This window comes from Dama dama, chromosome 33 (assembly GCF_033118175.1).
Source record: "Dama dama isolate Ldn47 chromosome 33, ASM3311817v1, whole genome shotgun sequence".
Classification (NCBI taxonomy): Eukaryota; Metazoa; Chordata; class Mammalia; order Artiodactyla; family Cervidae; genus Dama; species Dama dama.
Window position 1 is genome coordinate 31,961,110 of NC_083713.1, and position 27,201 is coordinate 31,988,310.

Below are 27,201 nucleotides of genomic sequence, written 5' to 3' on the forward strand. Positions count from 1 at the left end.
TGTCTGATTCTTAGCGACACTATGGACTGCAGCCTACCAGGCTCCTCCATCCATGGGATTTTGCAGGCAAGAATACTGGAGTGGGGTGCCATTGCCTTCTCCAGAATATGATATATAGAGAGAAGTATTTAAATATACATTTCTCCCCTGAATTGTGTTTCTTGAGCTGTTCCTTCCCAATTTTTAAATAAAACTTTTAAAGATTTTACTTATTAACCACTCATGCTGTACAATGTATAATCCCAAGAAATATCAAAAAATTATGCTAACCTTCAAAGATGTGACCGTGACCACTTTCAGATGAGATCTTGTCAAAAGGCGTTTCCTTGTCTTTCTTGCCTGAATCTTTCACAGAATCATCGGACGGGCTCCCAGGGTGACTCTTAAATGTTGGTGAGCACAAATTTCTCTCAATTTCCACTTCCTGTTAGAAGACATTAAAGAGATATGTGTTAAAAGCTATCAGTGGGAAACAGATGTGGCTTTTAGGGGGTTTAAAAGGCGGGAGTGGGTGAGGGAGGAGGTTTCTAAGAGTGATGCTTTCCAATATGCTTCGGGTAAAATGTTGATAACCTAGCCAAGCACTGTAAACACATAGCTGACACTTAGTTCACTTCTCTGCAACTAGTTCCACTTTCCAAATTAGCTTTTCTTTCATGTGGCTTGTTTTGCTCTCATAAAAGAGAGAAAGTAGAAATAAGAGTCAAAATATAACATAATACATGTTAATAGATGCAACTTCCTAAGGCCTGAGAAATGTCCTTAAAGGATTTCAAAAAATAGCTATATATATCAACATCATAGCTTAAGACAGAAAGAAATGAGTTTTTCTCTAATATCCTGCTCATCCTATAGTGATAATCTTAGTAATTATAGAATTCCCAAATTACAAACCTATTCAACTACCATACAGTAAGTACAGTTTGGCCATTCATAGAGATTATGAAATTACTTCTTTGAGACAGTAATTCAAAATTGGAGAGATAAAAATTTCCCAAAGGAAAAATGTGTACAGGATATTTCAAATACAGGGAGTCTACTGTTCCTTGTTTTATAGATTAACACAATCCAATCAAGCAAACCACATCAATCAGACTAATTATTTTGAATAAAAAATTGTGAGATGTAAATGAGCCAAGACAGCTTGAGAAGCAAAGTGTATTTTTTTAAATCAAGTAATATGTTGGAAAAACTTTAATAGCTACTCAAAACTTTTATATTTTTGTACATGAAGTTGTATTTTCTAAACCATGACCATTCAGATGATGAATTGCTCTTTACTTTTGTTACATTTTAAATATACTGGCATAAATGAGTAAAGTTTGAGAGACAGATAAAAACTCTAAAACATTTCTTAGAGTAGGTACATTTTCTGTGTCTATGATATGGTTGGACAGGCAAGGCTTTCAGAAAAATAACCTCTTCTTAGCACGTTTATGTTTTCTAATTTTCACACACACGGTATATATACATACATATACTACATTTATAACACTAATATATATATATATATATATACTACATATATATAATTAGAAAATAGTGGTATGTGATTAACCACCTCATCTTTCAGTGTCCCTCCTTCCAATATATGATATATACTGTCTTCTTTACTGTGAATGTTTAACTGGAACTAAAAACATTTACAGGAGTCAAACAATGGTAAAGAAGTTTCCATTTTCTAAAAAGGCACTGCCTTTAACATTTCTAACTATTAGCAAAACCCCAAATGCTCATAACAGTAGTTTGTTTTATGTCGTCAAGATACAGTGTCAGATAAGCCATGGCACGTGGCTTGATCACCTTAGCTAGTAGAGAGGCACAGAATTCTCTTCCCAGTTCAATCTAGCATCTTCTCCTACTGTCACATGAAGTGACTGCTGTGAAATGGATGCAGGATGTTTGTTTGCTCTTGTTTCAGCAATTTAATCCAGCTCCTTGCATTGGCTAAAATAAACTACGATAAGCAAAGAAAAAATAAAAATGCCTTAAAAGTCATGATTCTTGTTCAGAAAAGTTTTGTTTTGATAATGGCCAGAATGCTGAAAATGGTCCACGAACCTGATGTGCATGTGTGCTCAATCATTCAGTCATGTCCCACTCTTTGTGACCGCATGGACTGCAGCCCCTCAGGCTCCTCTGTCCATGGGATTCTCCAGGCAAGAATACTGGAGTGGGTTGCCGTTTCCTTCTCCAGGAGATCTTCACAACCCAGGGATCGAACCCCTGTCTCTCCTGTCTCCTGATAGATGATGTGAAATTATCATCTCTCTGTTTCATGTATTAACACAAAATGTGATTTGGTGAAATTGTTTAAGCAAATTTCAGCCAGTGATGACTCTTAACGTATACTACATTGGTATTTTCAACTCTGAACTCACAACTATCAAGAGGGCCTCATATACTGAGGCAGTAAGGGGCCCCACAGACAATTCAAATATGGACAAGTAGACCCATTTCCAAGCCTCGATCATTAGATTCATGTCAGTGTGTGGCAACTTCCTTAGCACCCTGTCAAATGGTAAGAAGGGGCCTGTATAGAAAAGGACTTCTTAGATAAGTTTGAATTGAGTTGTCTCTAATCAATGATCCAGTGTAATCTCTTTTAATCTGTTTTATGCACTGTGTTCCAACAAAAGATTTACTCTGAGTAAAAATCCACAGGCTTAAATAAATGCACAGAACACCAGTTTAGAGGGGGAAAATACCACAGCCTTTGATTATGAGAAACTGAGATTCAAGCCTTCCCTTCACTACTTATTAGCTATGTGATCTTGTTCAGGTCACTTAATATATCTGGGACTAAGTTTTCTCACATATTATAGGAAAAGATTTAGTCACTGAACATCTAACATCCAACAATCAACTCTTTGTAGTGCAATTTCATTAAAAAAAACCAAAATTTAAAAATGTGATTCATTTTTTGTAGCTTCCAGTCTAGTGAAGAAAATAAAGTGTAGTAAAGCACACAAATCAACATAAATATGCAACCATGTACAGATAAGGAAGAAGAGATACATACACTCTGAGTGTCTAAAATAGAAGAATTAGCCTAGTGAGGAAAATCACAAACAGTCTTCCCCTCCACCCTTACCCCAAAAGATCTTTGGCTGATATTTGAAGGATAAACATCCTACTTTGACAACACCTACTCTAGCTTTTCACATTGTAGCCCTGATTCTGTCATGTGTGCATATGTACACACATACATATGCACACACACACACATACACACATTGCTTAAAATTCTTCAGTGACTCAGCTAAGGTCATAATAGTTAGTGTGGCCTTCCATTGGCATTACTGACATTTTGAACTAGGTAACTCTCTGTTGTGAGGAGCCTCTTCTGTGCATTGCGGGATGCAAGGAAGCAAGACTTCCTCCATTTTACCCACTAGATACCAGTACAAGGCCCCCTGGCTGTGACCATCAACGGTGTGTTCAGACACTGCCAAATTTCCCATGGGAAGCAAAGACATCCCTGGCTGAGAGCTGCTGCTTCAGAATAGGCTGGACCAGAAGAAGATCAATATTTATATGAGAAGATAAATTATGAGAGTACACTAGTGCTCCAGGCAAGTGATGACAAAGGGTGGTGATGGAAATAAACAGCAGTGAACTAAGCTGAATGCTGCTTAGGATCCAAAGTTGACAAGGCTACATAATGGATTGTCTGAGGTTTGAGAGAGAGAGGATTTCATTTTTCTCATTTTTCTTTCTGGTGTACACAACTAAATGAGTTGTGGTATGATTAAATAACATGAAAGCACCAGAAGAAGACTGGTTTGGCAGAAAAAGATGGACCATGAGTTGGGTACCAAGATATCCAAAAGGATTGCATTTGTAGCTCTGGAGCTTAGTGGAGAGGTCTTAACGAACAAGTAATCTGTGAGTTATCTGTCTTACGGTGGTAACTGAAACAGTGGTTGTGCATGAACTTTCTTCAAGTGTGATGAGGAAAACATCCAGAATTGAGCCTTGAGAAATGCTGACATTTAATATTAGGGCAGAGAAGTAATAGCAGACAAGAAGAATGTTAGAAGAAAATTAGAAGGGAAGAGTATCTTTAACAATATTACATTCTTATTGGGAGTATAAATTAGATAGAAACTTAAATACATACTTTGAGTGTAGCAACATGGATGCAAACTGTTGACCAAAATTTTTTTGGTGAAAGTAAAAAGCTGGGAAGAACTGACTAAGAGATAGTGGGTGAAGATAATTTCTTAGATAGTTTAGTGTTACAGTGAAGGGAAGAAATAGAGCAGCAACTTGAGAGACATGTTTTGTTTATTTTTGTGGGAAAGAGAGAGAGGTGCATGTGTTGAAAAGTCAGTTGAATAGATTAAGTGAGATGGAGAAGCTGGTTGGCTATGCTGCAGAGAGATGGAAAATCAATGATGTAAGATTTCTGAGAGGGGAAAGAGAATGGGACCCAAAACATGGGATCAAATATAACCCAGAGATATGAGAACATAAGCATTCTGGCTGTCACTGAGGGGAAGGAAGGTGAAATTAATACAGATATAGATAATTTGTAGGCTTGGTAGCTTGACGATAAGAACATCCCAATCTGAGATTGTCTGTTTTCACTGTTAGAATGTGAGGTCTGATGCAAGTGGGAAGAGTATTGAGAAGACAATGAAAGAAGTTTAATTTCATTGCTGTGGGTACAGAGAAGCGAAATGAGCAGACGGATGGCCCGGCCTAATGCAGCCCTGGGTGCCCGTTTGAGGCTGATAATAGTGAGTTTACAGGGATATTGTTAGATGCTGTTGAGTGACTTTGTCTGAAAATTCTCCATAGTTCTACTTTAGGCAATGAGAAAGTGGATAGTTGCTGATTTCAACCTGGTAGAGGTTATGTGAGGAAAAAATAAAAATAAAATGTGTATTGTAGGGTAGGCTAAGGTGTGGGAGGGGAGAGGTTTAAGGGTATTTAGTTTCCCATCAAGAGAAACAAGCAAGTGATTGAAATGAAACCATGGGATGTAAGATGAATTGAAAGGGAAGAAAGGAAAGGAAGGGTGGATCGGAAGACAAAAAAAAGATCAACAGACTAGAATCCTGGTGACTTTAAAGAACCTTTGTACTGTGAATATTTAGTGAAGCAAATTGGAAGGTGAATGAGGTATTTGCTTCAGTGATTTAGGAAGTAAGATAGTTACGGTTTCTAAGATCTAGTTGTGACCATGAACATGGAAGCTAAAGTAGAGTAGAGGAGAATATTGTTAAATAGGAGGAAAAGGAACTCAGAGACTATGCTTTCTCAGGTTAATGAGAGGGCTTGGAAGCTTGAGAATAACTGTAAGTTAAGTTTCAACATCCCTGGTAAGCAAGGGGAACTTAACTGAAATTAAATAAAATAGTAATGAAAGGGGACAAGAGGGTACATCATGAACCTCAGATGATCAGAATTTTAACGAGAGAGTGGGAAAGGAGTGACCAGAAAGAGCAATGGCCTCCAGTACACAAGGAGGAGGATTCAGGGACGGTAGTTTTTCAGGGGAGAGTCATGCTTCTGTCAAGGCAAGAAAGTAGAGAAAGCACTTGTGGGGGACGTTGAGGGTACAGAGGAGGTTGCCGATGATGGAGAGGTAGCTCCAGAAGTACTGGTGAAAGCTCTGGTTTAAATAATATCTAAATAAATCAAATATCTCAATAATGTTTACAACTTTTTCTAGCTTTAAAACACCTGGAAACCAGGAAAGCCATGGAAAGTAGGAGAAATTTAAGCTTAAATTTTTTTGTTATTTATATACATTTATGTATTTAACATAATGAATAATTTATCTTAGAAGCTGAAATATATGTGTTTTAAATATTAGAATGGAAAATGCCAACTTCGAATCACAATCTAGCCACCTAGTTCCCAAGAGAACATGGAGCTATATAAGATCACCTAAAACAGTCAGAACATCTTCCCAGACATTTCAAAGGAAAGTGGTCTGCCTTATTGCGTTATTATTTTTTCCTCTCAGTATGGATACATAAGTGAAAAGGTTGCTGAGGTGGAAGGGGGTGGAAGATGAGCATGGATTAATGAGAATGTTTAGACTTGCCTATATTTAAAGTGCTGAGCTTGCTTAAGCATTCCTAGACTCAATGGCTTCTTGCCTTTAGAGAAATTTTTAAAAAGGGAAGTTTTGTGCCTTCATATGGAAAAGCTCAGAAAGAAATGGAAATTATCAAAATGTAACAGATAGGAGAAGAAAGCTCCTCACGATGAATTTTGCTAATTTGAGAGAAAAAGAGAACTCTAATCATGGCTTGAAGACTTCATGAGTCAACAGTCTTCTTGAAAGTTTATAATCCCCTTTTCCTGGCCCATTTTTCTGGAAGGTTTTACCTTCTCCCTCTGTGTATTAAAGATATAATTTCCCTCATAATTCAGTGCAGCCTTCTTTACGAAGTTCCTCCAGTCATTCCATTCCACAAGAATCTTTCATTCTTCAAAATATTTTTGAACATTTAATATGTTCCAAGCATTGTTCTAGGCACTGTGAGTACAAAGATGATTAAGATGCAGCTTAGGTCCTCAAGACTCTTACAGTCTAGTGACAGATGGAATACATTAATTGACCCTTCTGACACAAACAGGAGTGTGTAATAATAAGGAAAATAATAAGGCATCCTGGACACACAGAGGGAGGATTCCTTTAAGATGTGGTCAGAGAGAGCTTCCTAAAAAAGGTTAGAACCGATTCATGGGCTGGAGTTGAACTCCATCCTGTAGGTAACAGGAATCCTTTAAAGTGAATGAAATAGGGGTGACAAGATTACATTCATACTTTAGATATGTCAGTTCTATGAGAAATATGTAATGGAATAAGATGATAGTATCTTATACAGTGAGTTTGTAAGGAAATCATTAAAATTTCCATTTGGGGGACAGAACAAACCTACAATAGCATAGTGAAAAGGAAATTAGGGAGAAAGCACATTAAACCATATTTATGAATAAAATTAGCAATTGGTAGGCTAAAGGAAGTAGATGAGTAAACAAAATCTAGCATAACTCACAGATATTCTAATATGGATTGTTCTCCGAAACTAATAAAACAGGATGAAACTCTTCTTTACAACAATCAGTGCCTCAGAGAGGATAAGACCAATTTCAGGTTTCCTTCTGGACCCACTACAAAGACAGGTATCCTGGGAGGAATCCTGGGAGATGAAGCATATACCACACCTTCACAGCTTGGACACAATATTACTCCGGATACAAGTTACAGGGCCAATCCCACAAACAAGCTCTTCTCTTCCTTCCAATACATATTTCACACATGAAAGTGAAATTGAACTTTTTCATTAAAATAGGGGTAATAAAACAGTTATTTTGCTTTAAAAATGAAGTTTGGGTTTCATTTTTGAGGGGTTGGTAGGTGCAGCCTCCTCTGTGAATTACGTTTTTGACGTGCTGAATGTTAGTTTTACATGAGACATCCAGATGAAGACATCCAGGAGGCAGCTAGATTCCCAAAAAGAGAAGTCTGTGTTAGAGTGAAAGATTTAGGACTCACTAGCAATAAGGTGATAGTTATTACAGTAAAAGTATATTAAATTTCCCAATCAGAGTATGTAGACTAAGTCCAGACACCTGAGAAAGAACCTCACTGACATTTAGGAGACAGGCAAAGGAAGCTTATCTAGGGAAGGCAGGAGGGGAGAAACAGTCAGAAGCAGGGCCACTCTGGCGCACACGGTGCCTTGTGTGAATCAAAAAAAAAAAAAAAAAGCCTCCTCTTCAAGACACTATTCCATCTGTCAGAAACTTGTCATAATATATGGATTTTGTTACATCAGAACATGTTACTGCCACCTGCTGGAAAGTATCATAATAGATGACACCACTCTTACTTGTTTTGGGTACCTCTTTCCCTAGATGTGTGACTCGAGCAGATTATAACCTGCACAACTCTATGTGGCTGCCAGAAGCACCCAGTGATGATTGAAAGCCATAAATACCCAGGATGTGGGCATTTTCAATGCGGCAGAGAGTTTAGAGAAAATAAGCAACAAAAATATTTCTTGGTTTAGGCAATGAGGAGCTGAACTAGGTAAAGGCCATTCTGGTAGAAGAGAGTTGGTTTGTGAAGAATTGATAATGAGGGGAAAAATGATATAAGTATCCTAATTTTTACAGATCTGAGTAATAATAAAAATAATAGCAATGACAAGAATAGCTAGAAAGCCTTGAACACACTACACTTCAAGCATTTCATGTGTATTACTCTTGCAAGCCTAATCTCAATTTATGAGAAGGTAAATTTACCCCCATTTTGGAGATTATGAAACTATGGTTCATAGGAAGGAGGACAGGGAACAGATAAAGAAGGTGAGGGTGATATGTAGATGTGTGGCAAGGAGATCATAGCTTTGAGACTTCACAATCTTTCCCACCTCTGCAGAGAATTCACAATGAGATGTGTGAGGAGAGGCAGACGGTTGTTTTCCCAGAAGATGCAATTTGGATTCAGAAGGCCAAATCCACTGTCAAGTTCTTTCGTTAAGAATAATGTTATCCCTGCTAACTCTTAATATCCCTTAGACATTATTAATATCCTTAATAGCCCTTAGTCATCAGAGAAGTGGAGACAACGTGTTGTCTACCCTATTTTCACAGCACTTTTTAAAAGACTGTCACAAAGCAGCAAGTTTCCCCCTCTACCCATGTTATCTTACCCCGCCTTGTCAATTTTGCCAAGACAAGTAAGGTCTATATCTCTGCTTCTTTGAGTCAGAGCATACCTAGTGGATATGGCAGGTGTGCTTACAACAGAGAATACCATCGAGCGAAAGGCCCTTGTGAATGAGATGGAGGAGAGAAGGGAAAAGGAGGAGAGAAGGAAATTGCAAGCAGCATGGGTGCTCAGAAATGCAACTGAAGAATCTATGCAGTTTCCGGCCAAGTCTCCCCGAAAGGTTTCTTTCAGAAAGCATCCCTATGCTTTGGGGGTGTCCAAGCCACTTGGACAGATCATTTGTACTTGCTCTATTCTACAGCCAGGCTGGATTTCCCAGGCCACAGGAGAATCAGCAGCTTGCACTGGGTATGAGCCATCCTGGCTGTCGAGTGCTGTGGAATCTTCAGACACCTACAGCCTCAGATCATGTGTATAGCCTCAGACCATGTGACTGCAAAATTCATGAAAGAGTCTGAGTAAGATCTGCTCAGTTGAATCAAGCCAACCTACAGAACCATGACAGATAAAAATAAATCATATGAAGCCACCAGATTTAGGGACTACCTTATTATGCAGTAATAAATAACCAGAAAATGTATCTTCACCCCCTTGTATCTCCTATTGTTCAGCTTCTGTGGCCCTCATTTTTCTACTCAAAAATAAGAAAGCTGGAGAAGAGAAACACTCCTTGAAGAAGTCTTAAGAGCCAGCATTTCCTGAGTATTATTTTATGCCATATTTTTTACTCTACATGCATATTTTTATTTAACACTTTAATACTCTGAGGTAGCTACTTTTATTTTCCTAATACTTAAAGTTAAAATACTACATTTTTTGTTGTTGCTGTTGTTTATTTCTTTCTTGGTCTTGCCATTGGCATGAAGGAACTCAGTTCCAATTGGACCAAAGATGGAAACTGTGTCCCCCTGCAGTGGAAGTATGAAGTCTTAACCACTGGACCACCAGGGAATTTCCAGCAGTAACTTTTATTTTATAGTAAAGAAACTAAAGTTAGAGAGCTTAAGTAACTTAAGAGAGTTGCCCCAGTCCACACAGTAGAAAGTGCTAGATTTTCATCTCAAATGCTGGTGTCTTTGATTCCTAGCTGATATTTTTAACTGCTACATAAACCTGTCTTCCTATAACTTATTAATCAGTCCCCCAAGCTGAAATAATATGGATTAGAATGGGATGACAGGCAAAATATCAACTCCTTTACAGCTATAAATGGGTCTCATTCCTCCTTACACCTCTGGGAGCATTATGCCTTACACACTGTAGGCATTTAACAAATGTTGAGGTGAATTTTTAAAATCTCATGATGTTTTATATTCACACAGCATCCAGAAACAGACATAAAGAAAATAAGCAAATTTAATAATAAGACGGGGAAAGCATGATGAACATTACAACATAATTTATACACTCTATTGCATGCCATCACTCAAGAAGGATCAAAAGAAACCATGACTAACTCCCTCATTTAACCACACTTGATAGATAATTTCAATGTTGGGTTTATCAGGTGAGTTAACTGAGCTGCATGATTTCCCAGTAACATCTCAGTAACTCTGCATCTAGATCCTTCCAATATGGCTCCACCAAGTTCCATCTGCCCATGCTAGGCCATGTCTCTGGCTGTTCTCAAAGGTATTTCCTAAATCATCTCTGTACTTTCTGCTTCTCCACATGTGTTCATACATGTTTCTTTAAAGAACACTCTCCCCCATGTCCCTACTTGCCATATTTACTATAGCAATTTCAACCATCTTTTCACAAGAAGGTTAAAAGGCTCTTGCTTCAGGAAGCTTTCCCCTAAGACCATAGAGAGAAGCAATCCCTCCCACATCAGAACTCCTCCAGTATTTGCATTCTCCTTGATGCCTTTCATTCTGCTTTGGACTCTATTCATTTTTGACTCATCTTGTTTTCCCCTTTACACTGTCAACTCATTAAGGATATGCTTTTTTCACCTTTAGAGCTCACATAGCATCTAACACACTGCTTTCCTTGAACACTGCAGATACTTACTAAATGTTTGTTGAATGGATTCAAATAATTTTTGAATTTTATATTCACATAAAAATTCAGAACTAAATACAATCTAGAAATGTCCAAAGAAGGTAAAGACGTGAGAGAGAGTGAAAGGAGCAGATGTTAAAAAAACAGGCTAACTCCTTTGGGGAGAGAAGGAAAAACAACATTTTTACCCTACACATGACAACCCAAAACTTTACTGCCAAAGTTTACGTTTGCAATAGTTTACTTTTAAACTATTCCTTTAGATACAACTCAGCAGTCTAATGCAAAACAGTTTTTTCACAATTTAAAAAAATTCTAAACTTAAAAAAATCATCCATGACATATGAAAGAAACAATTGGGGTACTAAAATTATTGCTTAGAAGCAAGAATATGAGCATTTTTGCTAAAGTGCTATAAAACAATTTCCTTTTTAAAAATGGATCATAAGTTATCATGGTATTTCTATTCATCCTTCCAGAATGAGTTTAAATATTAAATAACAAAATAGAAGCTACGACTTCCCAGGGAAAAACTTGCATCAATAATTTTTATAACTTTCAAGTTGCTGTTATAAATCCTTATTGACTCTATGGCCATAAAATCAACATCATCCTAGTCACTCCTGTAGGCACTTTTATCCCGAGTGGTCCCGATAGTCCCCTGCTCTAGTACACTACATACAGATACCACACCCAGCCATGTTCATTAGTTCACTTCACTTAGTACTGAGCTGTGCTGAACTGTGTGACTCTCCCCGCTCCCCAGGTCATACACTGAAGCCTTAATGCCCTGTAGCTCAGAATGTGACTGTATTTGGAGATAAGGCCTTCAAAGAAGTGATTAAGTTAAAATGAGGCCTTTAGGGTAGGTCTTATCCAGTCAGACTGGCATCCTTATAAGAAGAAGAAATCTGGGCTCACTAATAGATACCAGGCGTGCACATGCAGAGGAATGACCGTGTGCAGAGGCAGCGAGAGGGTGGCCATCTGCGAGCCAAGGAGAGAGAGAGGCCTTGGAGATAACCAGTCCTGCCGGTTAGTGGAGCTTGGAATTCGGCCTCCAGAATTGTGAGAAGATAAATTTCTGTTGTTTAAGCCAGGGATCCTCCCTCAATCTCTGGGATCTATTGCCTGATGATTTGAGGTAGACCTGATGTAATAATAATAGAAATAAGGTGCACAATAGATATAATGTGCTTGAATCATCCGCAAACCATCCCCTCCTCGCTCAACTTGTAGAAAAATTGTCTTCCATGAATCTGGTCCCTGGTGCCAAAAAAGGTTGGGGACTGCTGGTTTAGGCCACCCGGACTGTGTATTTGTTATTGTAGCCCTAGCAAACTAATATAGCATACTTAGAGTGATAAGGATATAATTGGTTACTGCATGCTAAGTCACTTCAGTCAGGTCCAATTCTTTGCAACCCTAAGAACTGTAGCTCACCAGCCTCCTCTGTCCGTGGGATTCTGCAGGCAAGAATACTGGAGTGGGTTGTCATGCCCTCCTCCAGGGGATCTTCCTGACTGAGGGATAAAACCCACGTCTCTTGCATCTCCTGCACTGGCAGGTGGGTTCTTTACAGCTAGCGCCACCTGGGAAGCTCCGTGTCTGTTTCGCCAGACAGAAAAGTCCTTACTACCAATAATGTGGCCTCTCAGTCACACTTACTGGATGCGTTTAGCAGGATAACTGTCAAAGTAGTTGTAAGGCTCACCTGTGATATAATGTATGCAGACCCTCTCTTCTGAGACAAAGCCACAGGCAAAAGTTTTCCTAGCTATTTTATGACCTCCTGACCAGACTGAGATTCATTCTTGAAATTCTGACTTTTGCAAATATGTTTCCTCTGTGACTCAGCCTGCATTCTAGTCAATGGAATTAAAATCTGGCAGATTTTTAGGTCCTCAGGTGAAATGAACGTAACTGTTACCCAGTTCTTGACAAGCCAGCACAGCTGAAGGCACGAAGTCCCATAGAATTCTCTGGCAGAAAGATCTAAAGCAAAAAAACTATAATTGTGTAAACAGCATTGACCCTCAAGATCATTCTCCCTGTGTTTTATTTTACATTGTGTTTATTTTCTTTAATTCTAGGTTTACCACTGAAGGCCATTCTTCACTTTGATTTAAGTTCTAGAATGATATGAAGACATCTTGAATTTTATCTCTAAGCTTGTGATGTATACTAAAATTCTCCCCAAATTTTCTTCTTCACGATTCCTGAAATAGATGCTATGGCCCTCAGGAATAAGGGTCCATTTCTTCTTTCATCTTCTCCTTTTAGTCTTCTCTACAGGTTAGGGTTGTAGAAGGCATTCAGTAAGAAATGTTCTCAAAATAAATGACAGTCTCTAGGATTTCTGTAGATTGCCTAATGTAATGCACCTACCAATTTTCACTATGTTATCAAAAAAATTAATGTGTTAATTCAAAAAGAGGCCTTTTGCTCACAAATGCAACTAGTGGGCAGTCACATAGCTGCAGGATTCAGGAGAGCTCAGCCACTGGGACCTTGGGTCTCCATGCAGCCACAATCAGGTACTTTTCAGATGATACCCTCTGGTGACTGTGTTCGGGAGCCTGGATGGCTAAATCAACACTGTCCCGGTCTAGTAAACACTATCACCTATACTTCTGCAGCCTGGTATGTTGCAGTCCATGGGGTCGCAAAGAGTTGGACACGACTGGGTGACTGAACAACAGCAAACTTCTGGGGCTGGAAACAATGTCACTAGTAACTATGGGTAGACCTTCAACCTTTCTCATGTCTGCTATGTTATTTCTGTGCAGAGTGAGTCTGCTCCTCCTCGCCTCTACTAGAACACATAAATTCCCTTCTCCAGGGGATCTTCCCAACCCAGGAATCGAACCCAGGTCTCCTGGATTGCAGGCAGATTCTTTACCATCTGAATCACCAGGGAAGCTCAGACCTTCAACCTTTCTCATGCCTGTTATGTCATTTCTCTGCAGAATGAGTATGCTCCTCCTCGCCTCTCCTAGAACACACAAATGGATATAAAACAACTCAGCATATATTTACCTTCTTGGTGTGGAATCTTGTACTGTGCCCCATACAGAGAGTTAGATCTTGTCATCCCTGTTTTCTAAGTGGGAGAAATTAAGTACAATTATAATCCTGGTTCATAACCCCATTTTTGGTTGGGTCCAAAATGAATACTCCTATGCCCCAACTTTTTACTTTATTTTTTGCCCCAACTTTTTAAAGAAAATATTCAATGTGCCATTATTTAATATTCTTAGAAGAAATATTCTTCAGGGAGGGGAAAAGCTGATTCAGGTCTTGAATGCACATTTCCTCATTTCTTCAGTTTAACCTGTCTCACTTAGAAGTTGGCCATGTACATGACTATTTTGCTAGTTGCTACTGACTTAGAAAGAATGCTGTGAAATAGAAAGAAGTATGTTTCAAAGTTCACTGAACCTCCCCATGTGCAAAAATAAACCATGTTGCCATCTGAGCTTTGAGTGGCAGTGCGTATCATTATGTGCCTTTGTTTCTCACCTCCTTCCAGACCATGTTCATCTGACTAACTGTGTGCCTGAGAGAACCTGTGGCATTTTATGCTCCGGGAGAACTGAACGCAAATTCCCTAAGATGCAGAATTTTAGTGCTATGTACACTTATTTTCATGCTGGTATCCCATTTAGGCAGTTAATTTTCCATAAAAAGCAGAAATACCACCTTCTTTTTCTTCTCAGTCAAGAATAAGCCTGCAGTTTGCCCCCAGTTGCTCTCATTTGCTTAAATGGACCCCTGAAGTATTTTATGATTATCTTTATTAGTTGGAGACTATATCCAGGCTTGAAATAATTCTGATGAAAAGAAAACTTCTCTTAAAATATTCTAACTAGTTTCAATTGGCCATATTACTGCAATGGAAAATTCCCTAATGGCCAAACCCTTTAAAGCTAATCTGCTTTAACATGTTTTAAAACTGATGTGTCTTTTGAGATTTAGGTGTTAGCATGCAAAGTGTTTTCTTTTCCTAGTCTTATATTCACGCATTATTTCATTTCCCCTTAACTTTTTGAAAATGAGATAACCTAATGCTATTCCCCAGAGCTGCATGAATGAGTTAAGAGCAAATTTCTGTACTCAAACTATCATTTTAAAAAATGCATAAGAATAAAGTGGAGAAATGTGTAATTGTGTGGATGATGACCTAACAATTCTCCGAGTGAATCATGTATGATTCCCAAGGAGTACAAAGTTCTTGACAGCTACAACAATTCACATGATTGTGTTGAGTTGCGGTGACAAGGTGGAAAATGGCCCAAAGCTAGTCATACCTGGGTTTAACTTTCAACTTCATTACTTTCTGGCTTAGTGAACTTGAGACAATTATTTCACCTCCATGAGCTTCCATTTCTTCCTCTGTAAAATTATGATAATATTGCTCATTTTGTGGTGAATATGAAATATGGCATTGGATAGATAGAGCAGGCATTTACACCTGATAGCTACTCCACAGGTATTTCAATACACGATTTTAACAGTCATCAATGAAATGCTAAGAAGGAAACCGAGTTTTCAAAGTCAAAGAAACACTTGAGAGATTTCTTGGGAGTGTATTTGATTTCTGGCTGTGAATTTTCTTCTAGACACTAAATTGAATATTCAGAAAAATATATGGTCCTCATAAGGTATAAATATTTATATCCATGAGCTAATTATGTCCCATTGAAATTTTGTTAAGAAGGCAGCCTGAGATACTTGCTCTTATGAAGCTTCTGACTATCCATGTTTTATGAAAGAATCTTCTAATTATCAAAAGAGATGAGCTTTTATCTTTTTTCATCCCTTATGAGGTATGGGAACTTGATATATCATAAACTACCTATAACTCTTACTGTACTGTAAATGGAAGGCAATGACAGCTTAGACTTGCTGTAGTGATGATTAGAATAAGTACTGAAAATAATGCTTATATAATAACTTAAATGCTTCAGAGGCAGTGTGCTCACATTCAAAGTTCGAATTGTTCAGAAGCAAAAGGTAGAAACACTGAGACTTATTGATAACACACCCTGACACCATTATGTGCAGTTCTTAGGGAATATAACACTCACCACCATGGAGGAACAGATGGCAAAGAAAGCTTGTTCAAGTCTGTGCCTCCTTGGAGACTGTGCTCTCTGCTAGAAATAATACTGTGGAGCTCTAGGAAGCCAGATATGGCCCCATAGAGAAGAAGTTCATGAAGTGGCACTGAAGAAGTGCAGAAAGGACCTCATCTTTTCTAAAGCTTTTCCTGGGAGAGTTCTCATTTCTGCTTTCTGGACTACAGATGCTCAAAAAAGTGTCAAGGGAAATCAGTCCCGCTGTGACTGAGATAAATCCTTTCAAAGACAGGGAAAAGTAGAAAGTGTACAAGCACTCTAAGATTTCTTATCTCTTAGAAACTCATTTTATAAATCCCCATGAACAACACAACTATTTTAAATATAGTAGCACAGAAGGGGAGGCTCTAAGTGGATTATCCATATAACATTTTTACGATGCTGAAAGGGAAGAGAGAGCTCTTATAGGCCAATTAGATGAGCACTTTGCATGCGTGACAGACTGATGTTTAACATTTTCAGCAATGAAGGAGAGAAGCAGAAACAAAACTGTCCTATAAATAAACTGCTGAACTTTAGCATGTGCCATATTAAGAAATTTTCAATCTTAACTCAGAAACTGTGTGGTTTGAATTATAATTATTTCTGTGGTCTTTGGAACAATTGTGGGCATCATAAGTAAAATCTATTTATTCATTCAGCAAATATTATTAAGCACCTATCAAATGCCAAAAATGTTATCAAAGACTGAAATCTTAAAAAGACAGTTAAGAGCCTGTCTTTAAGAGCTCCCAGTCTGGCAGAAGTAACTGTAGGCTGGTGCAATGGTGCTCAGAGGTAGTGAGTCATGAGATGGTACCCAAGTGCTGAACTTTGCAAGTGAATTACACATATTGCCTCTTCATCCTGTTCCTGATAATCCCTACAGTATTTTATTCTTGTTCTGCATATCAAAGCATTATCTTAATTAAAAAAGGGGTGCAAGTCCAACCAGAGCAGTAGAAAATGAGGAGTTTGTTAAGGAGAATGTGTCATTCCTATGATGGAGAACACCTAAGTTATATTAAAGAGTGTGAATTTAACAACTAAAATTCCACAGAGACAATTAACTTTACTTTAAAATATTGTTTCTGTCCATGAACACAAGGAAACTACAAACAGTGATAAATCTACTCAACCCAACTAAAATATTATTCCATTTCAAAGAAATTATATCTGCTTTCTCACTAAATTGTCAGAACCAGGTAAATGAAACAGACATAACTTTTTCCTCTAAATTTACAACCTTGCATCTCCAGTTCACCCTTGCTTCTTTTCTATAGACCAAATGGTATCCTCCCTTTCTAGAGTTAATTCTCTCACTTGTGCCCCTATTATTATACCTTCTGCTACAGTTCTCATCTCTGGAGGCTGTTGGGGCCCCACTGTGCTTTAATTAAATTAGATTCTCTCAGACTAGAGTTAGGACTTAAGTACTTTTAAGATATTTTGCAGGAGATTCCAGTGTTCAGCCAGGATGAGAGCACTTTCTTATCATCTTTGAGATCTTACTCAACAGTTATCCAGTGTCTCTAATGTACCATGCCAGAAAAATTATCTAAAATTTGAAAAAAAGGCCAAAAAAGTGATGGTACATTTCAATATTACATTGGAGCTAAGTGCATAATGATTGTCTTAGGGAATGTACTTAATTCACACCATATCTTTACTACTGATTAGAAGTCAGAATTGGAGACTTAGAGAAGACACATTTTAATGTGCAAATTTTTGTCCAATAGAGATGCAAATAATTTCTGGCTGGTACAACTGATAACTTCAGTGACATGGCCTGTTGGACATGAACATGTTTTATATCTAATCCAGTAATCCTATACTAGCATATGTTTGTTAGATTGCCTATAACAATCTCAGCTCAGCTGCTGTAGGAACAGGTCACAATATCACACTGCTTTCTTCATTAATTAATGTTACATAAAATCTTTGATTTTATATTCCCATTTGTTAAGGTATTTTACCTTTTTGAAAATTATATTTTGAACACTTTCAATTTCTCCCCAGTTATTAGATTCCTCCTAAAAGATGTCAATGTTTATCTAATGTTAAAATTTTAAAAAGAAAAATTCTCCTGATTCCCTCTCAGGAAGTCCTTATCTTCCTTCTCCTTTTCCAAAACCCTGGAAAGAATTGTTCATTGCTACTACCGCCACTCCATTACTTCTCACTTGCTCCTCAACTCACCTCAATGCAGATTCATGCTTCCACTGATTCACTGCATTGATTTTATCATGCTGTCAAGCTCATCCATATCCTCCTTGCTGTTGAAATCAATGGACATGTCTCAGTCTTTAACTCACTTAACACTCTAGCCTCATTTGTCCCCTTGAAATCATCTTCCCTGGGCTTCTACGACATTATACTCTCTTGATTTTCCTCCTGTTTCTCTGGCCACCCTTTTTATAAATTGCTTTCTTTTTCTGTCGTAGTCCTCTCTCTCTCATTTATGTACATAAGTGCTCATAATGGCTTTATTTATAATAGCCCCAAGCTGCAATTGACACATGTCCTTTAGTGGGTGAGTCAACAAACTGATGCATCCATGTCATTGGAATACTTCTCAGCAATATAAAAACCAAATTATTTACACATATTTTCAACTACTTGGATGAATCATCAGAAAATTAGGGTGGATGAAAAAAGGCAGTTCCAGAAGGTTACAAACTATATGATTCCATGTGTAAAACATCCATGAAATGACAAAATTACAGAAATGGAGAACAGATCAGTGGCAGCCAAGGTCTGAGGAAGTGGTGGGGTTGGAAGAGAAGTGGATGTTACTCTGAAAGGGAAGAGAAAGTGTCTATGTAGTGATGGAAATATTCACTGTGGATATTCTGGTTGTGATATTGTGAGAGTTTTACAAGATGTTACAAGATTTACAATATGAAATTGGGTAAAGGGTATAGAGGATCTCTATTATTTCTTACAACTTTGTGTAAACCTATGTGAAGAAGTGAAAGTGTTAGTTGCTCAGTTGTGTCCGACCCTTTGCGACCCCATGGACTGTAGCCCACTAGGTTCCTCTGTCCATGGGATCCTCCAAGCAAGAATACTGGAGTGGGTAGCCATTTCCTTCTACAGGGCATCTTTCTGACCAAGAGAATGAACCCAGATCACCCGCACTTCAGGCAAATTCTTTACTGTCTGAGCCAGCAGGGAAGCCCCAAGAACACCGGAGTGGATCGCCATTCCCTTCTTCAGGGGCTCTTCCTGGCCCAGTGATTGAACCTGGGTCTCCTGCACTGCAGATGAATTCTTTACCATCTGAACCACCAGGTAAGCCTGGGTAAGCCTATAACTATCTCAAAATAAAACCTGATTTAAAAACTAATTTACGTATGTAGTAATTAGTTATTAATCATAAGTAGATTTTGCTATTCAAATATATCAATTCAACACAATTCATAGACTGGTTTAGCAGAAAAATTGTGTTGAGTTTGGTTTTACTTTTAGTAAACATTTATATTGGATGATTTCATCATCGGACTAGTAATTTGAATGAACAAACAGGTATGTGAAGAATAAGGATAACTGAATGTTATTATACACTGATATTGTGAGTGATCAAAAAAGCAAATTGAAAGTAGCTTTGATGACATAAATCCATCATAACTATGTCTGTGGGTCAACTGATTTGAATCATAAATATATCTAATGCTACTAACAATGGCAAAAACTCAATTTCATATGGGAAGAAATAAATTAAGCAACACTAAAGTAAAGCTATGAGAATACAATATTTATCGAGAGGTTACTAATTTGGCAACTACAACCATTAAGAATGAAGAAAGGCACACATAAACAAGTAAATATCTTCAAGAAGCCAATAAATGTCACTAAATTCACACAATTAAGCACAAGCATTTGGTTCAGGTCATTACTTTACTCACTTAATTTTACCTCAGAAAAAAATTTAAGTAGCTTGGTTATTTGATGTGTTAGAAGTAGAAAAATAGAATCTGTAGAGTATATAAACATAAATTGAGAATATTCTGCAAGGATAAGGGTTATTTTAGGGAGAGGAATCAATAATTAATAAGTAGGGTTGGTAAAACTGGGAAGGGGAATTTTAAATTTTTATTCTATATGCATTGATATTTTTGAATATTTTACCAGTATGCATTTCTTTATTTACTAATTTTATAAGGAATAAAATGGAAAATAAAAATAAGACATGAAAAATACACAGATAAATTCTATTGTAAGAAGTAAGATAATTATTCCAATGAAGTAAAGATATATAAATCCTTCATGAGAAAAACCAAGAGAATAAAAGAATAATTTCTTTTTAAGGAGAATTCATCACCAAGGAATGTCAGCTCCTATCAACTGGTGTGCTGGTAGCTTAGTTTTTGTTCTCATACAAAACCCAGGTGAATACTTTGTAAGAAGAGAAAGTCTAAAGGAGCCCTAACAAAACCTATAATGTGCAAGGCGTCACTAAGGAAGTCAGCTGATTCCTTTTTCCAACCGTGGGGAATACAGATTAGGGCAGAAAAAACAATCACTGTTTCTGGTAATAATGCAATAATTTAATAGAGTTTAGTGATAAGAGAAGCTACATATAAAATTAGCTGCAGTTTGGCCTTGGCACTTCATTACTTTTTCTTTTCTTTTTTTAAAGTAACGTGAAGTCACAAGAAAGAGTTTTTACAAACCTGGGCAAGGACTTAACCAGTGCTTGACTCCATTTAGCTAAAGTGTTTTCTATTTTACAAGGTTTCTGCAGAATCCAAAACATAAAGAGCAATCTGTTTTTCTACTCTGTAATAACATCTGGTCAAATAACAGCTTTCCTGTAGCCTAGAGCATTGCTATAATATTGGCTAAGTCTGTTTGCTGACTTTGGGCAACATAAATTCCTGGAAGCAATGGTGCCTTCCCAAATCTCAAGATTTGTTAGAAAAGCCTGTTTGGGTAAGAAATAAAGAAAGATCTTAACTGTGCAAACCCAGAAGACACCAATCGCAAACAGCAACAACAAAGGGAAAAAAAGAGAAAAAACAAAACACTGAAGCCAGTTTTATCTGTGATAGAATGTTATCCTTTTCAAGTATCATAGCTGATGATTTTCAATCTGGAAAAGAAAAAGAGCCAATTCTCCAAGAATGTACCAAAATAGGACACAATTCTTTCTTTGAAATTATTAATAATAAAAACTTAATCTGGTAGATCACAGTAGGCCAGTTCCAAAGGGTTTTTATTCTTTGTTATTTACAACAATTAATCTTCTATCTGACAGGCCAGTTATAGAAAGATTATATTGTAATAAAATGGCCCAAGAGATAAAGAATAAGACCTGAATCTCAAAGGACAAAATTTTTCATTTGGAAACCAAATAGTAGTAGAACAAAAAATTTGCTGCCAACAAAGCCTGTTGTATCCTGTAGAGAAATAGGAAACTGAGTGAATACATGTGAGACACAGAGCTGATAAGACCACATTCTGATGCAGAGGAGAGCAATGAAAACTGCGCTGATTGTCTCTTCAGTTTTCTGATCTTTCTAAAGAAAGTACTTTTATGGAAATTAAAGGAGAGCATATCTTACAATTTTTATTCTGTCAAAAAACAATGGTATTGTCACCAGTTTAATGTTAGATTTACAATAAAACTCTTCCTAGCAATAAATCTAGGTTAATGACAGAGTAAGTGCAGTTTCCACAAAGCCTGTTTTCAAGCTTTCTACATAATTCTTAGTTGTCTTGAAGTTAATTGCTTCTTTACAATGTTTATTTGTATGTTGTTTATATGAATGCCAATATGCATATTTTTGCAGTTATTTTTCACAGAAAATGGTTCATAAATGGCCATGTTAACATAATATAAAGATGGCTATTGAGAATGGCTGAGCTAATCCTAAAGGAAATCAATCCTGAATATTCATTGGAAGGACATGCTAAAACTGAAGCTCCAATACTTTGGCCACCTGATGCGAAGAGCTGACTCCCTGGAAAAGACCCTGATGCTGGGAAAGATTGAGGGTAGCAGGAGAAGGGGGCAGCAGAGGATGAGATGGTTGGATAGCATCATCAACTCAATGGACATGATTGAGCAAACTTCAGGAGACAGTGAAGGACAGGGAAGCCTGGTGTGCTGCCATCCATGGGTCACAAAGAGATGGACACGACTGAGCAACTGAAAAATTGAGAGTGGCTAAGCTTTAAAAGTTACCATCCCGAGGGGGAGGAGCCAAGATGGCGGAGGAGTAGGACGGGGAGACCACTTTCTCTCCTACAAATTCATCAAAAGAATAACTGAACGCAGAGCAAACTTCGCAAAACAACTTCTGATCGCTAGCTGAGGTCATCAGGCGCCCAGAAAAGCAGCCCATTGTCTTCGAAAGGAGGTAGGACAAAATATAAAAGATAAAAAGTGAGACAAAAGAGCTAAGGACGGAGATCCGTCCCGGGAGCTCTTAGGCGGCATTGCTTGGGGTAGGGTCCGGGCCTGAGTGCCCTGAGGACAATCGGAGGGAGCTTCTAGGAGTTGCCAACTTGAACTGTGGGAGACCAAAAGAGAGTAAATTAACCGGCCCGAACACACTGCCGGCCGTTCGCAGAACAAAGAGACCGAGAGGGTCCAGAGAGGAGCTCGCAGGCTGCGGACCGGCCCAGCTCCGCCGGAGGCAGGAGGCAGGGGGAAGGGGAAGGTCGCGGCGAGACACAGGGCGCAGGCACCCGACCGGCGCGGGCGGGGACTGGGGCTGGGGACGCGGAGGGCAGAAGGCGCGCGCACCCGACTGGCGCCAGCGGAAACTGAGACTGGGTCCGCGGAGGGGAGGGGGCGCGCCACACCTGGGGAGAGTGCGCCCACCAAGCCCCTCGCTGCCTGGACCGCTCTGACGGGGAAGGCACAGAGAGCAGGCGCAGCTTTTCCTTCCGCGCTTTTGTGGAACACCCGAGGGCTGGAACCTCGCGCTGCGCGGGGCGCGCTCCACATAGAACAGCCGGGAGCCTGAGCAGCGCAGACGGAGAGAGCAGCGTCAGCCCCTCCCGGCAGCGCCAGCCCGTCCCCGCGGCGCAAGCCCCTCCCCGCAGAGCGACGGAACTAGCTACCTGAATAAGAGTCCACCTCCGCCCGCCTGTGTCAGGGCGGAAATGAGGCTCTGAAGAGACCGGCAAACAGAAGCCAAGTAAACAAAGGGAACCGCTTCAGAAGGGACTGGTGCAACAGATTAAAATCCCCGTAGAAAACACGGACTACACAGGAAGGGGCCTGTAGATATCGAGAAGCGTAAGCTGGAACGAGGAGCTATCTGAAACTGAGCCGAACCCACACTGACCGCAACAGCTCCAGAGAAACTCCTAGATATAATTTTACTTTTTTCTCTTTTTTTTATTTTTTTTTATTTTTTTATTTTTTATTTTTTCTCTTTTATTTTCCTTTAAAATCCCCTATTACTCCCCCATTACTCCTTAACTTTCATTTCCATAGACTTTTACGATTTTTTAATTAGGGGAAAAAAAAAAAATTTTTTTTTTCCTTTTTTTTTTTTTTTCTTTTTTTCTTTTTTTTTTTCTTTTTCTTTCTTTTTTTTCTTTCCTTTCTCTCTTCTATTTTCTATTTTTCTTTTTATCTTATTTCTTTTAAAGTCCTCTAGTACTCCTCTACTACTCCTTAATTTTCATTTTCAATACACTATAACCTTACAAAAAAAAAAAGAAGTAGAGAAGCCCTATTTTTAAACCGAAGATTATTCTCTCCCAATCTTGACTCTCTGTTTTCTACCTCAGAACACCTCTATTTCCTCCTTTCCCCTTCTCTTCCCAATCCAATTCTGTAAATCTTTGTAGGTGACTGGGCTACGGAGAACACTCTGGGAACAGACAGCTGTGTAGATCTGTCTCTCTCCTCTTGAGTCCCCCTTTTTCTCCTCCTGTTCATCTCTATCTCCCTCCTCCCTCTCCTCTTCTTCATGTGACTCTGTGAACCTCTCTGGGTGTCCCTAACGGGGGAGAATCTTTTAGCCATTAACCTAGAAGTTTTCTTATCAGGGCTACATAGTTGGAGAAGTCCTGAGACTACAGGAAGAATAAAACTGAAATCCAGAGGCAGGAGACTTAAGCCCAAAACCTGAGAACACCAGAAAACTCCTGACTACAAGGAACTTTAAGTAATAAGTGACTGTCCAAAAGCCTCCATACCTACACTGAAACCAACCACCACACAAGAGCCAATAAGTTTCAGAGCAAGACATACCACGCAAATTCTCCAGCAACGCAGGAACATAGCCCTGAACATCAACATACAGGCTGCCCAAGGTCACACCTAACACATAGACCCATCTCAAAACTCATTACTGGGCACTCCATTGCTCTCCAAAGAGTAGAAATCAAGTTCCACGCACCAGAACACTGATGCAAGCTTCCCTAACCAGGAAACCTTGACAAGCCAATCGTCTAACCCCACCCACTGGGTTAATCCTCCACAACAAAAAGGAACCACAGACCTCCAGAATACAGAAAGCCCACTCCAGATACAGCAATCTAAACAAGATGAAAAGGCAAAGAAATACCCAACAGGTAAAGGAACATGAAAAATGCCCACCAAGTCAATCAAAAGAGGAGGAGATAGGGAATCTACCTGAAAAAGAATTTAGAATAATGATAATAAAAATGATCCAAAATCTTGAAAACAAAATGGAATTACAGATAAATAGCCTGGAAACAAAGATTGAAAAGATTCAAGAACTGTTTAATAAAGACCTAGAAGAAATAAAAAAGAGTCAATTACAAATGAATAATGCAATGAATGAGATCAAAAACACTCTGGAGGGAACCAAGAGTAGAATAATGGAGGCAGAAGATAGGATAAGTGAGGTAGAAGATAAAATGGTGGAAATAAATGAAGCAGAGAGGAAAAAAGAAAAAAGGATCAAAAGAAATGAGGACAACCTCAGGGACCTCTGGGACACTGTGAAACGCCCCAACATTCGAATCATAGGAGTTCCAGAAGAAGAAGACAAAAAGAAGGGCCATGAGAAAATACTCGAGGAGATAATAGCTGAAAACTTCCCTAAAATGGGGAAGGAAATAGCCACCCAAATCCAAGAAACCCAGAGAGTCCCAAACAGGATAAACCCAAGGCGAAACACCCCAAGACACATATTAATCAAATTAACAAAGATCAAACACAAAGAACAAATATTAAAAGCAGCAAGGGAAAAACAACAAATAACACACAAAGGGATTCCCATAAGGATAACAGCTGATCTATCAATAGAAACCCTCCAGGCCAGAAGGGAATGGCAGGACGTACTGAAAGTAATGAAAGAGAATAACCTACAACCTAGATTACTGTATCCAGCAAGGATCTCATTCAGATATGAAGGAGAATTCAAAAGCTTTACAGATAAGCAAAAGCTGAGAGAATTCAGCACCACCAAACCAGCTCTTCAACAAATGCTAAAGGATCTTCTCTAGACAGGAAATGCAGAAAGGTTTTATAAATGTGAACCCAAAACAACAAAGTAAATGGCAACGGGACCATACCTATCAATAATTACCCTAAATGTAAATGGGTTGAATGCCCCAACCAAAAGACAAAGATTGGCTGAATGGATACAAAAATAAGACCCCTATATATGCTGTCTACAAGAGACCCACCTCAAAACAAGAGACACATACAGACTAAAAGTGAAGGGCTGGAAAAAAATATTTCATGCAAACGGAGACCAAAAGAAAGCAGGAGTCGCAATACTCATATCAGATAAAATAGACTTTCAAATAAAGGAAGTGAAAAGAGACAAAGAAGGACACTACATAATGATCAAAGGATCAATCAAAAAAGAAGATATAACAATTATAAATATATATGCACCCAACATAGGAGCACCGCAATATGTACGGCAAACGCTAACAAGTATGAAAGAGGAAATTAATAGTAACACAATAATAGTGGGAGACTTTAATACCCCACTCACAACTATGGATAGATCAACTAAACAGAAAATTAACAAGGAAACACAAACCTTAAATGACACAATGGACCAGCTAGACCTAATTGATATCTATAGGACATTTCACCCCAAAACAATCAACTTCACCTTTTTCTCAAGTGCACACGGAACATTCTCCAGAATAGATCACATCCTGGGCCATAAATCTGGTCTTGGAAAATTCAAAAAAATTGAAATCATTCCAGTCATCTTTTCTGACCACAGTGCAGTAAGATTAGATCTCAATTACAGGGAAAAAATTGTTAAAACTTCAAACATATGGAGGCTAAATAACACGCTTCTGAATAACCAACAAATCATAGAAGAAATCAAAAAAGAAATCAAAATATGTATAGAAATGAATGAAAATGAAAACACAACCCAAAACCTATGGGACACTGTAAAAGCAGTGCTAAGGGGAAGGTTCATAGCATTACAGGCTTACATCAAGAAACAGGAAAAAAACCAATTAAATAACCTAACTCTACACCTAAAGCAATTAGAGAAGGAAGAAATGAAGAACCCCAGAGTTAGCAGAAGGAAAGAAATCTTAAAAATCAGGGCAGAAATAAATGCAAAAGAAACTAAAGAGACCATAGCAAAAATCAACAAAGCTAAAAGCTGGTTTTTTGAAAAAATAAACAAAATTGACAAACCATTAGCAAGACTCATTAAGAAACAAAGAGAGAAAAACCAAATTAACAAAATTAGAAATGAAAATGGAGAGATCACAACAGACAACACTGAAATACAAAGGATCATAAGAGACTACTACCAGCAGCTCTATGCCAATAAAATGGACAACTTGGATGAAATGGACAAATTCTTAGAAAAGTATAACTTTCCAAAACTGAACCAGGAAGAAATAGAAGATCTTAACAGACCCATCACAAGCAAGGAAATCGAAACTGTCATCAAAAATCTTCCAGCAAACAAAAGCCCAGGACCAGATGGCTTCACAGCTGAATTCTACCAAAAATTTAGAGAAGAGCTAACACCTATCTTACTCAAACTCTTCCAGAAAATTGCAGAAGAAGGTAAGCTTCCAAACTCATTCTATGAGGCCACCATCACCCTAATTCCAAAACCAGACAAAGATGCCACAAAAAAAGAAAACTACAGGCCAATATCACTGATGAACATAGATGCAAAAATCCTTAACAAAATTCTAGCAAACAGAATCCAACAACATATTAAAAAAATCATACACCATGACCAAGTGGGCTTTATCCCAGGAATGCAAGGATTCTTTAATATCCGCAAATCAATCAATGTCATACACCACATTAACAAATTGAAAGATAAAAACCATATGATTATCTCAATAGATGCAGAGAAAGCCTTTGACAAAATTCAACACTCATTTATGATTAAAACTCTCCAAAAAGCAGGAATAGAAGGAACATACCTCAACATA

The 27,201-nt window shown here is 38.3% G+C and overlaps 1 protein-coding gene across 3 annotated transcripts in view; it reads right to left on the reverse strand.

The window, feature by feature from the left end:
- XIRP2 (xin actin binding repeat containing 2) overlaps nt 1-27,201 on the reverse strand; it is a 328,214-nt gene that overhangs the window by 111,064 nt on the left and 189,949 nt on the right. For all 3 annotated transcript variants that reach the window (XM_061135453.1, XM_061135452.1, XM_061135451.1), the window contains exon 2: nt 271-424. In XM_061135453.1, coding sequence (XP_060991436.1) covers nt 271-424 — 154 coding nt within the window. The remainder of the gene's footprint in view (nt 1-270; nt 425-27,201) is intronic.